Raw genomic sequence first — 21,293 nt, 5'->3', positions numbered from 1 at the left:
GAGAACTTGTCGAATGCGGTGTCCCGCTGGTGGAGAGACTCTACCACCTGTTCGACTTTCTCTCCAAAAATATTGTCCGCACGGCAAGGCGAGTCCGCAATCCGCTGCTGGAGTCTATTCTCCAGGTCGGCAGCACGCAGCCATGAGAGCCTGCGCATCACCACACCTTGAGCAGCGGCCCTGGACGCAACATCAAAAGTGTCATACACTCCTCTGGCCAGGAATTTTCTGCACGCCTTCAGCTGCCTGACCACCTCCTGAAAAGGCTTGGCTTGCTCGGGGGGAAGAGCATCAACCAAGCCCGCCAACTGCCGCACATTGTTCCGCATGTGTATGCTCGTGTAGAGCTGGTAAGACTGGATTTTGGCCACGAGCATAGAGGAATGGTAGGCCTTCCTCCCAAAGGAGTCTAAGGTTCTAGAGTCTTTGCCCGGGGGCGCCGAAGCATGCTCTCTAGAACTCTTAGCCTTCTTTAGGGCCAGATCCACAACTCCAGAGTCGTGAGGCAACTGAGTGCGCATCAGCTCTGGGTCCCCATGGATCCGGTACTGGGACTCGATCTTCTTGGGGATGTGGGGATTACTTAGTGGCTTGGTCCAGTTCGCAAGCAATGTCTTTTTCAGGACATGGTGCAAGGGAACAGTGGACGCTTCCTTAGGTGGAGAAGGATAGTCCAGGAGCTCAAACATTTCAGCCCTGGGCTCGTCCTCCACAACCACCGGGAAGGGGATGGCCGTAGACATCTCCCGGACAAAGGAAGCAAAAGACAGACTCTCGGGAGGAGAAAGCTGTCTTTCAGGAGAGGGAGTGGGATCAGAAGGCAGACCCTCAGACTCCTCGTCAGAGAAATATCTGGGGTCTTCTTCTTCTTCCCACGAGGCCTCACCCTCGGTGTCAGACACAAGTTCACGGACCTGCGTCTGCAACCGCGCCCGGCTCGACTCCGTGGAGCCACGTCCACGATGGGGGCGTCGAGAGGTAGACTCCCTCGCCCGCATCGGCGAAGCTCCCTCCGCCGACGTAGTCGGGGAGCCCTCCTGGGAGGTGGCCGCAGTCGGCACCGCACGCGGTACCGACGTCGGGGACCTCACCCCGGGCGATGGGCCAGCCGGCGCCACGCTCGACGGTACCGGAGGCGCAAGCACCGCCGGTACCGGAGGGGTAGGGCGCAACAGCTCTCCCAGAATCTCTGGGAGAACGGCCCGGAGGCTCTCGTTCAGAGCGGCTGCAGAGAAAGGCATGGAGGTCGATGCAGGCGTCGACGTCAGAACCTGTTCCGGGCGTGGAGGCTGTTCCGGGCTGTCCAGAGTGGAGCGCATCGACACCTCCTGAACAGAGGGTGAGCGGTCCTCTCGGTGCCGATGCCTGCTGGGTGCCAACTCCCTCGGCGACCCAGAACTCTCGGTGCCGACACGGGGAGGGGACCGGTGTCGATGCTTCTTCGACTTCTTCCGAAGCATGTCACCGGAGCTCCCCGGCACCGACGAGGAGGACGTAGAATCCATCCGTCGCTTCCTCGGGGCCGAGACCGAAGAGGGTCGATCTCGGGGGGGCTGTACCGCAGGAGCCCTCAGGGTAGGAGGAGACCCACCCGAGGGCTCACCGCCACCAGCAGGGGAATGGACAGCCCTCACCTGCACTCCACTCGATGCACCACTGTCCGACGACATCAGGAGACGAGGTCCCGGTACCACCGACGTCGATACAGCTATCCGATGTCTCGGCGCCGATGCAGAGGGCCGATGCCTCGATGCACTCGATGCACTGGCAGCCAAGGGTGAAGGTCTGGACGCTGATGACGTCGATGCACACGATGACCCCGGTGCCGATGCCGACGAAGAGCCCGAGAACAAAACGTTCCACTGGGCTAATCTCGCTACTTGAGTCCGCCTTTGTAACAAGGAACACAGACTACAGTTCTGGGGACGGTGCTCGGCCCCCAGACACTGAAGACACGAAGAGTGCCTATCAGTGAGCGAGATTACCCGGGCGCACTGGGTGCACTTCTTGAAGCCGCTGGAAGGCTTCGATGTCATGGGCGGAAAAATCACGCCGGCGAAGTCAAAATCCGAAATGACGAATTTGGAGCACCAAAACTTTAAGGGAGAAAAAATCTCGACCGAGGCCGAAAGAAGGCCTACCCCGACGACGAAAGAAAACTTACCGGGGCAAAACTGGAAATACGGGAAGGGAAAACGAGACCCAAGGGGGTTTTCGGAGCACTTCCCGACAAATTTACAGAACTTTTCGAAGAAAAACACATCAATATAAAACGGACGCGCGAGGTCGACTCTCCGGGGCTCGACACGACAAAAAACACAGCCGTACCGAGTGCGGACGAAAGAAGACTGGCCGGCTCGAGCCGGTTTCGGGCGGGAAGACGGCCGCGCATGCGCGGTGCGCGCAGGCGCGCGAGAGCTAGCAAAGGACTTTGCTAGGAAGATTCCGATTGGAGGGGCTGCCGAGGACGTCACCCATCAGTGAGAACAAGCAGCCTGCTTGTCCTCGGAGAACCGGTAATATTCAGTGCTGACTGGCTAAGTTTAGCGGGTAAATCAGACCGCATAAATAGCAGTCCTATCTTTGCCTGCTATTAACCAGCTAGCACTTAATATTTGCTTAGCTGGTTAAGTTAGCGCCAGCCAAAAAAAAAAAAAAAAAAAGATATTCAATGACAGTCACCAGAAACAGCCTAGCACTGAATATCCAGGATAAGCGCCAACCGCGACACTTATATGGGTTGCCTCCCACTGGCTGAATATCGGCCTCCTAAATTGGCCTCTCTGAAAATTTTCTAGGGCTGAGTGCCTAAATTTCTGCTCAAAATTTCACTAAACTCCTACATTTAAGAGCCTAAAGAGTGGTTACAACAGAGGCGGATTTAGGGCAGGGGAAAATAGGAGCTTGGCACTGATTTTCAGCAGTAAACACTTCAATTAGGCTCATAAATCTAGGCAAATAAGCGGCAGGCCTAAATTTAGGCGTATACTTTTTAAGCTTCTAAATTCAGGTGAATTTTCAGCAAAAACCTTAGGCGCCCTTGTTTGACTAAAAATAGGGGAGAAATTTAGGGACCTAACTTAGGAAAATACATATATAAAATCAGGCTCCATATTTTTAGACACTTTTTGAAAATTAGTACATTTGGAGCTTGTCTGATGCTAAATGACAGGGCAATCAAATTCTTCAGTGAGGCCTTCTTTCTAGGACTTAAGGGTAACTTCCCTAGGCATCAGCATGACTAGACGGGCTTGTGACAAAACACAGGGAACAGGAGGATGCATAAGGGATGAGAGGGCAGTTAAAGGCCAAAACAAAAATTTTGAACTGTACTTTATAGAGTATCAGAAGCCAGTGCAGACTTTTTAAGACTGGTATGCTCAATTTACTTATACTTCATATCATTTGTGCTGCAGTGTTCTGCGCTGATCACAGACATCAATTGAGCCTTTTTGGGATCTCAGTGCACAACCAGCTACAGCTATCCAGGTGGGAAATCAAGCAAGCCTGGGTGACTGACAAAGGCAGGGCTATGAAAGAGGGACCAAGAAAGTGTTGTTGAAAGAAAGATAATTTAGATAGTACTAGAACAAGGCATTGTCAAGGGGAGCACAGGGGGCCTGAGCTTACCCACGTTGGGCTCAAGCCCCAAATTGCAGTACTCCCAAGCCCTGCCAGCTGAACAGAACCTCCTCCAGGGGCCAAAAATTCCCCTATGTTCGCAGTCAGCGGCACTTTTCATGGGCAGCTGTCACACCGCCATCTCCCTCTCCCACATGCTCATTTTTTGCACATGAGCAAAAAGTATGCATGTAGAGGGGAGGGGTGGAATGGCAGCGACTCATGGAAAGTGTCACTGACTGCAAGTATAGGAAGTTTCTGGCCGATGGAAAAGGACCTCTTCAGTTTGAAGCTTAGGAATCCCCACTAGCTCAAGACAATTTCAGGGTCACAGGAGGGGGACACAGCAAAATTTTGTGCCCACCTACTTTGGGCTTAGACCCTCCTCCCCCCCCCAAAAAAAAAAAAAATTTGAATGCCTGGCTAAACCATTGACTAGAATTCAGGCATCTACAGTGAGTCACTCCTCCTCCCTATAGACACATGTAGAAAGAATCTACATCCCACTCACTGAAAGCAACTTCTGTACCAGGACTTGGTGTGCAAACCCCCCACCCCTTTTGCCTAATTCCTGCAGGTGCATGTCTCAATCACCGGCCTCTAATCCCTCAGATACTTGTCACAGCTCTGAACATGGCTCACCTGTAGCTGAGCAGCGGGCAAGTTGACATCTGCTACCATCTCAGTGCAGGGGTGTTCAACCTGTAGTCGGGGGTTCAGCTCTAGGAAGTAGAAGCTGCCATCCTGACTGTAGAGGTATTCTACTGTGCCGGCACTCACATAGCCCACCATCTTGGCAAGTTGCACCGCACACTAACAGGTATGAGAAGAAAAAGATCTCTTATACATAACTTGTCATAAGTGGACTCTTCTTTCTTCCCCCAGTGCCCATCCCCAGTACTTATGATCAGAACCACCAACATGCTGAAGTGACATTAGCGCTCATTCAACATGAGTGAGGCACCCCAGATATCCCCACTATCACTCACACTGCAGCTTTCGCTCAGCATCTAAGATAATAATACTGTAGCAAGTTAAAAAGTAATCAAGACACCAGAGTTTCATTTAAACAAAACAGAAGTCTGAAATCAGGCAATTTTAATTGGCCAATAACCAGGAGTACTTAATTGTACAGACACAGTTAGCTAGGTCCCAAATAACGACCCCACAATCAACCCAGTGGCTCTTGGGAAGACCTGGCTTTGATTCATGGGGTTGGGTCTTCCTCGGGGACAGTGAACGTTGCCTCTATAATTTCTAAAGCCCTGGCCAGCATCCTGTATAACAATGTGTATCACCGTCACTGAGTCTTGAGTGTGCCCTTCTATTCCCTCCCCTAATACTGTTTTAGTTTGCTCCTTACATAAGTACATAAGTAATGGCACACTAGGAAAAGACCAAGGGTCCATCGAGCCCAGCATCCTGTCCACGACAGCGGCCAATCCAGGCCAAGGGCACCTGGCAAGCTTCCCAAACGTACAAACATTCTATACATGTTATTCCTGGAATTGTGGATTTTTCCCAAGTCCATTTAGTAGTGGTTTATGGACTTGTCCTTTAGGAAACCGTCTAACCCCTTTTTAAACTCTGCTAAGCTAACCGCCTTCACCACGTCCTTGTTGACATCTGAGCAGCAGGAGGCACACCCAGGACACCATGTGTGTGCCATTGAAAAATTAACTGTAGAAGCTGCCCCCCCTTAAATTTTTGCAGTCCTTTCCCAACCTCGTTCCTTGCAGAACCACAGCAAAGCTATCCCCACCAGCCAAGGAGTAGTAGAGGCAGGAGAACCCAATCTCCACAGTACCCATTTCTCTTCCTTTTCATAGCCCCAAAACAATCTCTGTACAGAATCCATAGAACAATACCTGTTCCATCTGCTCAAAGACCGCTGTGGTGGCGATGCTGGCTGGAGCCTCCTCAATAATCTTCTGGTGCCGACGCTGCACCGAGCAGTCACGCCCAAAGAGAGAGATAGCATTGCCATATTGATCAGCCAGGAGTTGCACCTCCAAGTGGCGGGACTGCTTGGCAAGTCTCATCACAAATATTGGTGAGCCAGGCACCTCTGCCTGCACCTGCCACACAACCAAAGAGACAACAATATAAATGGGGAGAGACTACAGGTGCAGTCTGGGGACATGTGGGGGGCTGTGCAGCAAATAGCAACTTAATAGTTAAAGAAATTCCAGGGAGGTCTTTACCTGTCGAAAAAGGTTGGGGAAATCATCTGCAGTGTTTACTTTGCGGATTCCTTTCCCTCCTCCTCCTTCTGAGGCTTTGATCATGACCGGATAACCAATTGCCTCTGCTGCCTGGAGGGATGCAAAGAAGAGGGATGGGAAGGGATTTGGGGAGGAGGGAAGGAGAAAGAAATTAAAATGAGAAAACGTTTCTAGAGAGTTGGAAATATTTTAAATTATTATTGAAAATTTGTAGTGGAACACTTTGGGGGTAATTCTGAAAAGGTTGCTGAAATTTAGGTGCTAGGATGCAATACGCTAAGCGCAAATTCTATATTGGCAATCACATGTGTAATTGTCTATATAGAATACTAGCATATATGTGTATTTACAAGCCAAAAGTTAGGTGTAGCTGCTTACACCATGTCAATGACTTGTATAAATGTCTACAATTAAATGCTGCAGTTGCATGCGTATTGACAGTATTCTAGAATCTTAGAGCCTGTTTTATCAAGCCACACTAGCGTATCCCGCTGACAATGCTGACAAAGCCCATTGTCTGCGTTGTTTCTAGAATAGTGAATAAATTTGTGGCAATTAACTCTAATTATCGGTGATTATTGGTTGTTAGTGACAATTAGAAGCTAATAGGCTAATTAACTTACATGTGTAACTGGCACTATTCTATAATCTGCGAATGCAATTCTGCACTTTAAGTATGAAAATATGCATGCAAGCTTCTAGAATGAGAAAGTGTATGGAGAAACTAGGTATTACCTGATAGTTTTCTTTCCATTAGACCATCCCATTATTCCAGAATCAAAGAGACAGTGGTGTCCATCAATCAGCAGGTAGATATAGAGAACTGAAAACTGAGCTGAGACATATCTCTCTTGACTTCCTGTTCAGCTCCTCAGTATTTACATAGACAAGCAGTAAGGAGAAACTCAGAATAAACAACTCACTAACCTAACACTAATCAGATGAGCAAACATGTATGGACCTCTCTCATCTCTGAACAACTTGTAGAGAACAAGAGATATGCAGGAAGCACCATGCAAGGTGATAATCAATATCTGACCCATTACTTCGCATGACTAAACATCTCAGAAACCTTGAGTGGGCCTCTGAAATAGTGAGGAGGACTAATGGAAAGAAAATTATAAGGTAAGACCTAATTTCTCCTTCCATTACGTAGCTCCCCACTATTCCAGACCCTATGGGATGTTCAAAAGCAATCCAAAGAGTAGGTGGGAATCTGGAACCACTGCCCTAAGGACCGAAGCCCGAAAACTAGCTTCCGAGCACGACACCACATCCACCCTATAGTGCTTGGCAAAGGTATGCAGCATCAACCACGTCACTGCCTTGAAAATATCTGCTGGAGACAGTAAGGTACTCTCCGCACAGAATGCCACTATACGCCATGTAGAATGAGCCCACAGGGCCTCAGGAGCCTGCTGCCCTACAAACAAATAAGTTGACACAATACTTTCCTTCAGCCATATGGCAATTAGGGCTTGGAACGGAAACCATAATGCCAAGCCTCTGTTTACCAAAAAGGAATCTGATTTGCAAAACTTATTCATGACTTCCAGATATCTAATGAGGACTCTACGTACATCGAGAAGCTTCAAGGGAAAATAACAAGCCATCCTCTCTGTGAAAGGATGGAAGATCCACAGATTGGTTGAGATAAAATGCTGACATCACTTTCAGAAGGAAGGAAGGAACCGTGCAAAGGGAGACCTCTGCCTCTGAAAACCAAAGAAAGGAATCCCAAAGAGAGAGAGCCCCTGGAGTTCCGAAACCATAAGTGCCAATACAACAGCCACCAAGAACAATGTCTTTAGTGTAAGATCTTTCGAGGAGACCTTCCAGAGTGGCTCAAAAGGAGGCTACAGAAGAGCCTGAAGGATTACATTAAGGTTCCACTGGACACAGCATACAAAAGGAAGGCCACAAGTGGCCCGCTTCCCACAAGCATCGAACAATATCCGAGTGAGCTGCAAGAGACGTCTTCTGTAGTTGGCCCCTGAAACGGGCCAAATTTGCAACCTGAAATTTTACATAAACGAATGCCAATCCTTTCTGTAGATCTGCCTGAAGAAATGCCAGGATATACACAATCTAAGCAGAGAAGAGAGAAAGCCCACGATCAAAACACCAGCCCTTGAACGACCTCCATACCCTCGCATATGCCATGGATGTGTAGAGTGAGCGTTTCCAGCCTGAAGCAAGGTGGCAATAACGAATCAGAATAACCTTTTCCTCTCAGTTGAGCCCTTTCAATGGCCAAGACATAAGACCAAAGGAGCTCCATGAGCACCGGACCTTGCTTCAGTAGGCCCGGCCACGTACCTACGGAAGATGGAGAGGACCCCAATACAGCAGTCAATTCAGGTCAGCGTGTCACGGCCTCTGCGGCCAATCCGGAGCTATGAGAATTATTGACCCTGGTGCAATGTGTTCCTTTTCAACACGCAGCCTAACATGGGCCAAGGAAGAAAGATATACAATAGATGTGTCTCCAGCCAGGGCTATAGTAGGGCATCGATTTCTAATGTCTGAAAAACTTGGGAACTTTGGCATTCCTTTTCATCGCTATCAATCCCAGAAGCAGAGAACTCCATCAGTCCACTATCAGCTGAACACCCTGGCTGGATAGTTCCCATTCCCCCAGGTTCAAAGGGTGCCTGCTGAGAAAGTCTGCCTTCACATTTAAGGACCTAGTGCCAACAAGCAGAGAATATTTTTCTCCACCCAACTCCTGAGGGAGGCTGCCACCACCACCACCATCAGATGACTGTAGGTCCCACCTTGCTTGTTGATATAAGCCACATCTGTCACATTGTCGGAGAAAACTCAGACCAAGGCCACCGCCAGAAAGGGAGTGAAGTCGCATAAGGCATTCCCCAATGCCCTGAGCTCCAAGCGATTTATCAACCACTAAGACTCATGCTCCGTCCAGGTGCCCTGTGCCAGACAGAACTTGAATTGAGCTCCCCAACCTGACTTGATAGAATCTGTTGTCACCACCTCCCATTGTGTTATCAGAAAGGGAGCTCCGACGGTCAAATTCCTGGGTGACAACCACCACTGCATTCTCCATCTGGTAACTAGCGTCCAAGGAAGATGAAGTTTGTACTTCAGGGATACCGGAGACCAGCAGCTGAGAAGAGATTCCTATAACAGCCACAGATGAGCCCTTGCCCATGGCACCACTTCACCTTCATTGATCCTAGAACCTGGACACAGTCCCAGACCTTGGGCCTGCATTGACTAAGAATACGACAAATCTGTTGAACCACCTTTGACTTCCTGTGCTTCATGAGGAAGATAAGTACATAAGTATTTCCATACTGGGACTGACCGAAGGTCCATCAAGCCCAGTATCCTGTTTCCAACAGTGGCCAATCCAGGTCACAAGTACCTGGCAAGATCCCAAAATAATACAATACATTTTATGCTGCTTATCCTAGAAATAAGCAGCGGATTTTCCCAAGATACTCCAGTGTCTGAAATAGAGTTAGTATGCTCTTCTCAAAATCTCAAAATTGATCATCCAACCCGACTGCAGTAGATGGACAACTTTGTTCATTGCCACCATGCTACCTGAATAGGATGAGCCAGTCATCAAGATACAGGTGAACTCTGATTACCTGGTGCCAAAAGAAGGATGCCACCACCACCGCAACCTTGGTAAACATTCTTGAAGCTGTGCTGTGGCAAGATGAAAGGGCAAAGCCCCGAACTGGAAGTGATGGCCCAGCACTGCAAAACATAGAAACCTCTGATGTGGTGGACATATGGATATATATTCAAGTACACCTCCTTGAAATTGAGGGCGGTGAAAAATTCTCCTGCTTGAACCGAGGTTATGACTACTTATAGTCCATGCGAAAGCAGGACACTCAGAAGCAGCAGTTTAGACCTTTGAGATCAAAGGCCGGATGAAAGGTACCATCCTTCTTTGGGACAATGAAGTAGATAGAGTATCATCTCTGTTTGGCCTGGGGAACTAGAACAATGGCACAGAGTGCAAGCAAGGAATCTACGGTGGTCTGAACCTCGACCACCTTGGTTCCCTTATGACAAGGAGACTGCAAAAATAGAGCAACCAGGTGGGAGAATTCCAGCTTGTAAAAATATCCAGAACCCACGTGATTTTGGCCCACATCTCCCGAAATTCCTGAAGACGTCCTCCCTCCAGAAGAAAAGAAGAATGGACCAGCCTCGCATCATTGTGAATCTCTAGAGGCATAGGGCACTCTAGCTGACTGAGAGGAGGACTTCCTGACCGCATGAAAGGAAGATTGGCATTCCTGAAAGCAGGACTTCTGACCATATTGATGATGACCAGGCAAGTACTGTCTTCTATCTCAAAATCAAGATTGAGAGCCCCCTGAAGATGGACGACCAGAGGATATTGGCTTATCCTCCAGCAACCGCTGTGGCTTAGTTTCCCCCCAGTTCTTTCACCAAGATACTGAGATCTTCTCCAAATAGCCACTTTCCCCAAAAGGGCAATTTAACTAGACATGACTTTGTTGCTGCATCCATTGCTCAGTGCAGCAACCAGAGCTGCCAACTTGCCATGACAGCCAAAGACATAATGTGGCCAACCCTGCTTCCAGCTCGGAGTTATAGCACCCGTCTTGTGTTGCAGACTGCTGATGCCACTTTAGGCATGCTCTTGCCATGAACAAGCTGCACACTATCGCTTGAAGACCCAAAGATGCCACTTCAAAGGCCTGTTTCAGCGAGCCTTCTAGCCTTCTATCCTGTAGGTCTTTTAGGACAATGCCACCTTCTACCAGCAAAGTGGTTTTCTTAGTCACCGCCCTAACAAGGAAGTCCACCCTGGGAAGCTGCAAGTAGAGGCACACCATGGCTCTTCCCACTTCAGCCCCGCATCCAGTGATACCTATTCCCCTATAATCAAGTCCTAAATGTCTGGATGCATTGGGAAGGCCATAGAAGGACCTCTAAGCCCCCTCATGATTGACAAAGATAGAACTCCTGATGCCGAAGCAGAAAGCTCCTCAATGGAAAGCACTGCTAATACCTCAGAAATAAGAGTACTGAGCTCCTCTTTATGAATAAACCTCAGTACTTTCGGATCATCTCCCTCCTCTAACGGCTCCTTCAACAGTGGCACCTCTGAATAGACCAAGGCCACATCAGATAAGAAGGGAGAAGTAGATAGTGTTGAGGTCTAAACGAGATCTCTTAGGAAGTGGAGGGACAGCAGGGAGAGAAACTGAAGTACCTTGCAGCAACTATGACTGTCCCTGCTTCAGTAAATAGGCCTAGTGTAAGAGCAATATGAACTCCAGAGAAAACAAAGAATCTGATGCAGCTGAATGCTCTGTTGGGCCCTGAGGCTGTAAAATGATGGCTGTGCTCTGCACATGATCAGACAGAGGTTGCTCCTTACTGACAGTCGGCCCCAACAAAATGACACCCTTTCCAGAGCTCTTCTAAAACACACTGCGCACCGGCCCTGCTAGAGAGCCCAAAGACTCCAGCATATTAGGATGCTGCACCAAATCAAAAGGTGTGCCTCCTCCAACCATTTCCTCCGTGTCCTGCAGAAAAGTGTGTCCAACCATCTGCTGGAGACAGAAAATACTGAGGAGTTGAAATGGATGCCGAGAGATGACTCAGCTCAGTTTTTAGTTCTCTTTCTTCATTTATTTACTTACTGGTTGATGGACACAACTATCTCAGAGGTTCTGGAATAGTGGGAAGCTACGTAATGGAAGTACCGTTTATCGTTATGAGATTGCTGTGACTAAATGTGTTGAGCTACCTTATGATAGAGCACTTTAGTTACCCCCTGCAACAATTAATAAATAGTGTTTGATTTCAGATCAGATTCTGTGGGTGGGGGGTGAGGAGATGGGGATAAGAATAGTTTGTTGAATAGTGCAATTGTGTCTCCAGAATTGGATTTTTGCTTAGAAGTTGTATGTGAGTTGGTTTTTGTACTGTACATTTTTTTCTTTAATAAAACAATAAAATATTTAAACAAGATTTATTTCATGTTAGATTTCATATTGGCATGGAATCTAAAAGAACAGCCTTCTGTTTGTGAGGGATGTGGGGTTGTCAAAGAGGGAGAGGACTCCTTCAAAAGGGGAAGAATGCAAGGGAGAAAACAGTCGGGGGCCGATTTTCAGCCACTCCCAGCTGTGGGCTGAACTAACCTTGGATATTCAATGGCAGGACATGTGCAGCTCCCAGCATTGAATATCCAGGAATGTGTACTATCCTGGATGTTAACCAGGTACCAGCTGATATGCCCGGTTAACTCGGTGCAAAAAGACAGGACAGCAGAAAGGCTGTCCTACCTTTATGCACTTACTTAGCTGATTAATGGACTGAATATTGCTGCTAACCAACTATGCTGGGGCTCTGCCCAAACCGTGCCCCCAGACCACTCCCAGCCTAGCCAGTTAGCAGTAATATTCAGCAGCACTACTCAGTAAAAAGTTGCTAAATATCAGCGGCCATTCAGCTCAGTGGGGTTTAATCGTGCAGGAGCCTCCCCTGCTCGGTTAAACCCCTTTGAATATCGGGCACTCATTTTTTAAATGTTTTGGAATATACGTAACTTTTATCACCTTGATGTAAAGGCAATGTTTAGTTAATGAATTCTGGCATTGCTCAATGTGGACGCGCTTGCCATCAGTTCTCCCACTGGCTTCCTACCTGCAGCCCATCATCCACATCCCTGACACAGCCCTTTCGGTAGACCTCCTCAGGTATGGTTAGTGCGCGCTTCTTTGTCTCGATCTCCTGCCAATCTACCGTCAGACCTGCAAACATGAAAATCCAAGTACTGAAAGGTCAAAATTACCAAAAAGTGGATGTGACAGAATAGAATAAGGGTCTTCTTTAAGACAGAGAATTCTTACTAATACCCAAATAACTTCCCATGCCACACTCCAGAGAATGAACAAAAGGAAGATGCAGCACAGGTATCATGTTCCCTATTCTCTATATACCATTACAGCCTTTCTGAAGCCCCTAAGAATCCAAAATAGAAGGCACTTTATTCATACCCATCTCACATATCAGTCTTCCTTCCGGGGCAGGTCAGGTAGGTTAGGGCAGGTTCTACAAGTCTGATAGAACAATGAAAAATCTAGACACAGATCAGCTAACCCATGCCCTGATAAATCTGCAAGTAAATTCCAAGACGTAGTGACCTTTGACACTGCAACTATACACAAGAAAGGCAGCCTTGAGGAGCGTATGTAAGCTGCCAACCCTGGACAGGAGGTTTATATATTGGCAGTCTTTTTCCTTGGTAGGGAATTGGTACTCCATTATAAAAAGTATGCAGTGTACCCAGATGCAAGAGACCTCTACAGATGTTCAAACCCTTTGGTATAAAATTTAAAAATCAGTTCATTTCCCCTCATTCTGGAGCTGTGTGGTGAACACCAGTCGCCACCTTGTCAAAAACAATGGTGCTTAAGCTCAGGGGACTTGAATGACACAGAAGCCAGAAGGGTGTTCACCATGGTTTCAGGCCCTTTTTTTTTTTTTTGCTTTATTCATAGAGCCGTTCAAGGAATTATAGGATCTTACCACTGCCACTCCATGGGAGAGTGGGAATGCCTGCGGTCTGGGCCACAATGGAAGAAGCAATTTTGTCCCCTAAAGCCCACATGGCCTGGCTGGGAGGACCTGTAAGAACAGCAAATGACACATGAGTGTGGAACATTACGTCCTCATGTTTCCATTGATACACCAGGAGGAAGTTGGTTTTTGCTGTGGTGGAAAAGGTGCAACAACCTAATCTGGTGCCCCTACAGCCTGAATATCCCACTGATGTTAACACGGTGTTCCTGGGCACTGGCACAAAACTAACAGAAAAAAAAATCATGCAGATTCCTCTCTAGGCTGGGCAGGAAGAATCCTACTTCACTTTGTAGTCACCTGCCAATCAGTCTTGCATGCTACCCCGTATAAAAATAAGATGGCCATACAAAACAATGAAAAAACAATGACTCTCAAGAGTTCAACAACACATGCAAACACTTAGGTATATTGAACAATCTATTAATCATTGGTCCAAATAGGGGAGAAAAATACAAACCCTGGGGGGGAGGGAAAAAACTCTACTAGTCACCCAACCCTGGTGGAGAAAAACCCAAGAGAGGGTTAAAAAAACAATAACTCCACCCTACACTGTTGGAGGGGCTGTATGATGTTGGGTACCATGGGTCACATTTGGTGGTTCTGCCCTAAGGCTCAAGATTACTAAAAGGTGGTGCAGTCTCGTCTTTAGGTGTGGCTTAGTCGCCTAGTACAATGGCATCCCGCTGCTGTCTTTTTGTTGGGTAGGGAATCAGTGGGCCTTACTCGTTTGCAATCTTTGGTGGTTCGTCATGCTCTCCATGCAGCTCGCCTTGTTTTGGCAAGACACTGGAAACAGCATACTGTTCCTTCTCTGATACAATGGATTACCAAGTTGTGGTATATTTGTTACATTGGGCGTCTGACTGCCTTGAAGAGGAAGACTTGAAGTGGGAAGTAATTTGGGCCCTTTTTTTGACTGCTTGTTCTGTTTGGGGGGGTATTTTATCCTTCAGTTTTTCTGTTATTTGAGGAGAGGGGAGGTGAGATGTATTTTGATCTCATTTGCTGATTAGGGAGGTAGGGCAGGGTTGGGTGTGGTATCTCTTTTTCTTATTAAACTTTTGTTAAAATATGGAAGCCTGATCTTGTTCCCCTTTCTTGAGCTATCCAGGGTCTGAATTGTTAATCATTTGTATTGTTATTTTCTTGTTGCTTAGATTATCAATAAACTGCTTCTACAAATTAAAAAAACAAAGACTCCACCCTATACTGCGTAGCTGGAAAATATAGTGGGGCAATTTGACAAACTGAAGAGAGGCAAATCACCTGGACTGGATGGTATACATCCCAGCGTACTGACATAATTGAAAAATTACTTTGTAGAGCTATTGTTAGTAATATGTAATTTATCTTTAAAATCAAGCATGTTACTGAAAGATTAGAGGATGGCCAATGTAATGCCAATTTTTTTAAAGGATTCCACAGGTAATCCGGGAAATTAAAGACCAGTGAACCAGATATCGGTGCTGGGTAAAATCACAGAGAATATTATAAAGAACAAAATTACAGAACATATACATAAGTATGGATTAATGAGGCAAAGCCAACATGGATTTAGTCAAGGGAAATCTTACTTCACTAATCTAGTACATTTATTTGAAGGAGTGAATAGACATTTGGATAAAGGTGAGCAGGTCGACAGTGTGTATATGGATTTTCAAAAGGCATTTGACAAAGTACCCCATGAAAAAGACTCCTGAGGAAATTAGAAAGTCATGGGATAGGAGGTAATGTTCTACTGTGGATTAAAAACTGGTTAAAAGATAGAAAACAGAGAGTAGGTTTAAATGGACAGTATTCTCAATGGAAAAGGCTAGATAGTGGGGCTCCCCAGGGGTCTGTGCTGGGACCGCTGTTTTTTAACATATTCATAAATGATCTAGAGATGGGAATAACTAGTGAGGTAATTAAATTTGCTGATGACACAAAATTATTCAAAGTTGTTAAATCACAAGAGGACTGTGAAAAAAAATTGCAATAGGCCCTTACGAGACAGGGAGACTGCGGGACCAATTGGCAGATGATGTTTAATGTGAGCAAGTGCAAAGTGATGCATGTGGGAAACAGGAACCCAAACTATAGCTAAGTGATGCAAGGTTCCACATTAGGAGTCACCAACCAGGAAAAGGATCTAGGTGTCATCACTGATGACACTTTGAAACCCTCTGCTCAGTGTGCCGCAGCAGCTAAGAAAGCAAATCGAATGTTAGGAATTATTATTAGGACCCATTTGGGGTCCCAATCCACTGTTTGGAAAGCGCTGTTTTTGAACAACATCCCTTTGTGTAGAATAAGACAGAATGGTCTTATGATTTTGGCCCTTAAAAGGGGTTATTCTACTCTACTCTTTTTCAAATGAAGGAAAACTCTGGAATGAGAGGGCATATAATTAAGAAGAAATAGGCTTAGGAGGAATCTAAGAAAATAAGGGTGGTAGATGCATGAAATAGCCTCCCGGTGAATGTCATTGAGGCGAAGACTGTGTCAGAATTTTAAAAAGCATGGGACAGGCATGTGGGAGCCCTTAGGAAAAGGAGGAGTTAGTGGTTACTGAGGATGGGCAGACTGGATGGGCCATTTGGCCTTTATCTGCCGTCATGTTTCTATGTTTCTATTAGGAAAGGAATGGAAAACAAAAATGAGGACGTTATAATACCTTTGTTTCACTCCATGGTGCGACCGCACCTCGAATATTGTCTGCAATTCTGGTCACTGCATCTCAAAAAAGATACAGTGGAATTAGAAAAGGTAGAAAATGGCGACGAAAATGATAAAGGGTGTGGGATGACTTCCATATGAGGAAAGGCTAAAGTAGCTAGGGCTCTTCAGCTTAGAGAAGAGACGGCTGAGGGGAGATATGCTAGAGGCCTATAAAATACTGAGTGGAGTGGAACAGGTAGAAGTGAATCATTTGTTTACTCTTTCCAAAAATACGAGGACTAGGTGACATGCAACGAAGCTACAAAGTAGTACATTTAAAATAAATCAGAGAAAATATTTCTTCACTCAACGAGTAATTAAACTCTGGAATTTGTTGCCAAAGAAAGTGTTAAAAAGCAGTTAGCTTAGCAGGGTTTAAAAAAGGGTTGGATACTTTCCTAAAAATCTATAAGCCATTATTAGGAAAGACTTGGGAAAATCTATTGCTTATTCCTAGGATAAGCAGCATAAAATCGGTTTTATTGTTCTGGGATCTTGCCAGGTACTTTTGACCTGGATTGGCCACTGTCGGAAACAGGATACTGGGCTTGTTGGACCTTCTGTCTGTCCCAGTATGGCAACACTTATGTACTTATGCCCAATATACAAAAAAAAAATCAAAAATACTCAATACACCCCTGTGGAAAAAAACAGTGTGTTTTAAGCCTGTAAAATATATTGGATATTTCCCTGTTTTAATTATATCTGAAGTCTATTTCTCCTATTTGGCCAGCAAATGTTGAATGTTTAAGCTTAAAGCTGTTATAGGGAACCGAGTGTTCTTTTTCTTTAACACAAGCAGAAAGCAAGCAGCAGTATTTGTTTAAACTTGTTGACTGGGCTCTGATTGGCCTGGAGTTTGAAATTACCCAGTAGGGCTGACTGTTGCTCCAGTCTTAGCCTGGAAGAAAAAAAAAGAGACAGACCTTTTTGTTAAGGATCTGTGAACAATTATATGTCCTGATCTTCCCAGGTACTGTTTAGAAAGTATGCAAATGTTTTAGTTAGTTTTCTAATTGATCCATTTTTCTGTTACTTGTTACTGTTTGCCAATTGCACATTTTTGTCCACTGTTCCGAGAACATAATCTTTTGTTCGTTCTGCCTGTTTGGACTGATAAAGAATCCTGGTGGTTTGTGTGTTGGTCTGTGAGTGCTTTCTGAGAACTGTGGGGCAACTGGGAGTGTGGCCCCGGTAACCTAGAAATCACTGGGGATAATTTGAGCGTGGCAGACTCGTCCAGAGGTGGTTGGGACCAGTTGGTGGGAGGAGGGTGTTAGTGTAGAGCACAAGCGGCAGGTGCAGGCAGATGTTCTGGGGATAGACCCTCTAAGTAGTCAAGGGGTAACCCCCAGCGGGTGGCTAGGCATTTCGTGACAACCCCTTTGTCCCTGACAAACACAAGGTTGTTCTTTGACAAACACAAGGTTGTTCTTTTAGATTCCACGCCAATCTTGGACAACAAAACGTTACATGCTGGCATGAGAGTGCCCATTTAGCAATGGCACTTCTAATTAGATCTCTGGGTGGTGAGGACAAAGAGCAGTTGGGGGAAGATAACCATTTCTAAGAGGTGCAGCTCTGCTTCCCCTCCTATCCCCAACATTAATTATCTGACAGTGCTTGTGCAACATGCTTGCTGGCTCTCAGCTCTGAATAGAAACATAGAAACATGAACCATCCAGTCTGCCCAACCCCAGTAACCACTAACTCCTCCTTTTCCTAAGAGATCCCACATGCCTGTCCCACTCTTTCTTAAATTCTGACACAGTTCTCATCTCCAGGACCTCCACCAGGAGACCATTCCATGCATCCACCACCCTTTCCGTGAAAGAGTATTTTCATAGATTCCTCCTAAGCCTCTTTCCTCTTAAATTCATCCTATGCCCTCTCATTCCAGAATGTACAGGCCAGAAGGAGAACTTACCCATGAAAGCAATACCATTCTTGTGCAGCAGCTCTGGTAGCTTGGGGTTCTCAGAAGCATGGCCCCAGCCTGCCCAGACAGCCTGTAGACAGTGATACAGCATGTTAGGAAAGGCAGGAGTGTTACATCTTTACATTACATGTAGCAGACAATGGAAATATGATTCACATCATTTACCATGATTGCAATAGAAAAGCATGGAGGTAATTTTCAAATAGTCAAGTTAGACACCTAAAGTGTGTGGCAATTATGGGCATAACTGCTGTTATAGAATACTAACAGAAGTCTGCAATTACACATCTAACTTTGCGTGCGAACACTTATGCTAGCGTGTATTCTGTAACTTTAGCGCATAAGTGCTGGGTACACCCCTGACCTGCCCATGCCCTTCCCATGTCCACAGTTGCACACTAGAAAGAATTCTATGCTAAGGCAACAGAATATTGACTATCCAGCTTATAATCGAAAAACGCCTATATTTCGACCCAAATCGGGAGATGGGCGTTTTTCTTGCAAAGGCGCTCAAATCAGTATAATCGAAAGCCGATTTTGGGCGTTTCCAACTGCACTCCGTCGCAGAAACGAATAAAGTTGATGGGGGCATGTCGGAGGCGTGGTGGCGGCGGGACTGGGGCGTGGTTATCAGCCGAGGAGAGATGGGCGTTTTTAGCTGATAATCAAAAAAAAAAAGGCGTTTTGACCGCGATTTTGGGTCACTTGTTTTGGACCCTTTTTTCTCACGAACAAGTCCCAAAAAAGTGCCCCAACTGCCCAGATGACCACTGGAGGGAATTGGGGATAACCTCCCCGGACTCCCCCAGTGGTCACTAACCCCCTCCCACCAAAAATAACCCTACTTTAAAAACTTTATTTCCAGCCTGTATGCCAGCCTCAAATGCCGTACCCACCTCCATGACAGCAGAATGTGTTCGATCCTGTCACAGCCTTTCCCTGGGTCAGATGTGGCTCTCGGGTGCAGTACAGGGTCACATCAGCATTGCATTGTGGTGGGTGTAGGGTATTGGGCTCCGTGATTTCATTAGCTTGTGTTACAGTCTCACGATGTTGGTAGTTGGTAGGCTCTTCTCCCATGGTGCTTTTCCCCCTACCTACTGGGTCAGAGTGTGCCGTTGTGTTTCCTGTTGTAGTCCATGCGGTAGTGGCCATTTTTGTAAGCCAGTTTTAGTTCCCTTTCCTGTGTTAGCCACGTTAGAGAACTTAGTTCTTACCCTGAATGTGGCTGAAAGAGGGCACTGTACAGCATTCTGCCAGCTCTGACCTACTGCTAATCTCAGTACCAGGGAGACTCGTTGCCAGTGGGGCACAACCTCTGATCTGCAGTTAACTGTGAGTAAACGCGGTTATTCCAATAAAGAACGTTTTCGGAGAGATTAGTCTTCAGGTGTCAACTGGTGTGCCAATGTTATACAGCAGCAACAAGTCCTAGAGGCCTGCGTGTATGCAGGTCCCTGGAGCACTTTTAGTGGGTACCGCAGTGTACTTCAGCCAGGTGGCCCCAGGCCCATCCCCCCCCCCCCCACCTGTAACACTTGTGCTGGTAAATGGGAGGCCTCCAAAACCCACTGTACCCACATGTAGGTGCCCCCTTCACCCCTAAGAGCTATGGTAGTGTTGTACATCAGTGGGTAGTGGGTTTTGGGGGAGGGGGGTTGGGTGCTCAGCATCCGTGGTAAGGGAGCTATGCATGTGGGAGCGTTGTCTGAAGTCCACCGCACTAACCTCTAGGGTGCCCAGCTCGTGTCCTGGCATGTCAGGGGGGCGAGTGTACTACGAATCGTGGCCCCTCTCACGACCAAATGGCTCGGATTAGGACGTTTTTGAGCTGGGCATCTTTAGTTTCCATTATCGCTAAAAAAAAAAAACAAACTCCCAGCTCAAAAACGTCCATTTTTTCGAAAATACGGTTCGGCCCGCCCCTTCACGGACCCATTCTCGGAGATAAACACCCATGGAGATAGGCGTTTGCGTTCAATTATGCCCCTCCACGTGCACTTACACGCATAACTGCAAATTAACTCCAATTATAGTTAATATTTGTTAATGCAAATTAGCACCTAATTTAATCACTTACAGTATTCAATAACCTGTGGACACAATTTTGTGGCTCACAAGATTATAGAATTAGGGATCATGTGCAGAATATCTCCATCTCTCCTGGGTTTTCTCAGCCATCCTTCTTCTGTATGTCCAACTGATCCAAGGAATGGGAACTCCTCCTTGGCATCACAAACACCAAGCCCCTGGACCACTCCCTCTTGTCCGCTTCCCTAACTACAGGATACATCTGGGATTCTCTCCTCACCTGCACAGGAATCCTTTTGGCAATATCAAGGATGAGTTCCACATTGGCATAGTTGTTGTTGTTCGGTCCTCCAGGTACAGGCACATAATGGTCAGCCATCTTAATGTACTCTGCAAATACAAGGGCAAGCAAGCTTCAATCACTCACAGGACTGGAACCCAGGCCACTGCAGAAGAGGAATTAGTGGAGACAGCCACCTGGGAAGAAAGGCCATAAATAGAAGTCCCAGGAGCTGGTAGAAGAGAGACATGGAATGGGTGAATGTGGCTCTGTGTGGGGGTGGGGGGTTCAAAATGAGTGAATGGGGGTCCACAGTAGAGGCCTACACATCTCTGTTTGCCTAGGATTCAAAATAGTGTTAATCCAGTCCTGATCATATATGCACAAGAAGCTCAGTAGAAAGTTTTAGCTGTAGAAGTCCGCCACTTCTAACAGCCTCCTTTGACCCCAAAAAACAAAGAAATAAAATGTTAAGGAGCATACAAGGTGGGGAAGAAGGTAAAAGATCTTTATTATCAGAGATGGAGGCACTTACAACAGATCAAAAGAGAGGAACAAAACACAGTGACAGAAGGCACAGCCAGATACCCAATATGGGTGGGCTTGAAGAGCTTGAAGTAGGTGGGCACGGGACACCTCCCCCCCCCCCCCATCAGGTTTGTGGCAGGGTCAGAGGGAAAGCTCAGGGCTGGCTTGAACACCCACTATGAGTTGCTGCTCACTGTTGGCCCAGCACTGAAGGATCTAAAAGGTACCGGAGGGGTAGGGGAGGAAGTCGAGATGCCTGATGCCAGCCACAAACTACCTGTGCCACTGCTGGATGGGACTGAGCTCAAAGTACATGGACCTGTGCCTACCTGGGTCCACCTGTGGCTACCCCACT

General features: G+C 46.6%; 1 protein-coding gene across 4 annotated transcripts in view; it reads right to left on the bottom strand.

Moving 5' to 3' along the window:
• Nucleotides 1–21,293, bottom strand: part of ACACA (acetyl-CoA carboxylase alpha) — a 325,016-nt gene that overhangs the window by 231,069 nt on the left and 72,654 nt on the right. For all 4 annotated transcript variants that reach the window (XM_030222052.1, XM_030222054.1, XM_030222053.1 and 1 more), the window contains exons 5-11: nucleotides 20,411–20,520; nucleotides 18,088–18,169; nucleotides 13,407–13,505; nucleotides 12,522–12,628; nucleotides 5,826–5,936; nucleotides 5,490–5,699; nucleotides 4,264–4,434 (exon numbers count right to left, since the gene is read on the bottom strand). In XM_030222052.1, the coding sequence (XP_030077912.1) occupies nucleotides 4,264–4,434; nucleotides 5,490–5,699; nucleotides 5,826–5,936; nucleotides 12,522–12,628; nucleotides 13,407–13,505; nucleotides 18,088–18,169; nucleotides 20,411–20,520 (890 nt within the window). The remainder of the gene's footprint in view (nucleotides 1–4,263; nucleotides 4,435–5,489; nucleotides 5,700–5,825; nucleotides 5,937–12,521; nucleotides 12,629–13,406; nucleotides 13,506–18,087; nucleotides 18,170–20,410; nucleotides 20,521–21,293) is intronic.

Source organism: Microcaecilia unicolor, chromosome 13 (assembly GCF_901765095.1).
Source record: "Microcaecilia unicolor chromosome 13, aMicUni1.1, whole genome shotgun sequence".
Taxonomy (NCBI): domain Eukaryota; kingdom Metazoa; phylum Chordata; class Amphibia; order Gymnophiona; family Siphonopidae; genus Microcaecilia; species Microcaecilia unicolor.
This window is presented reverse-complemented; position numbering and strand designations above follow the sequence as displayed.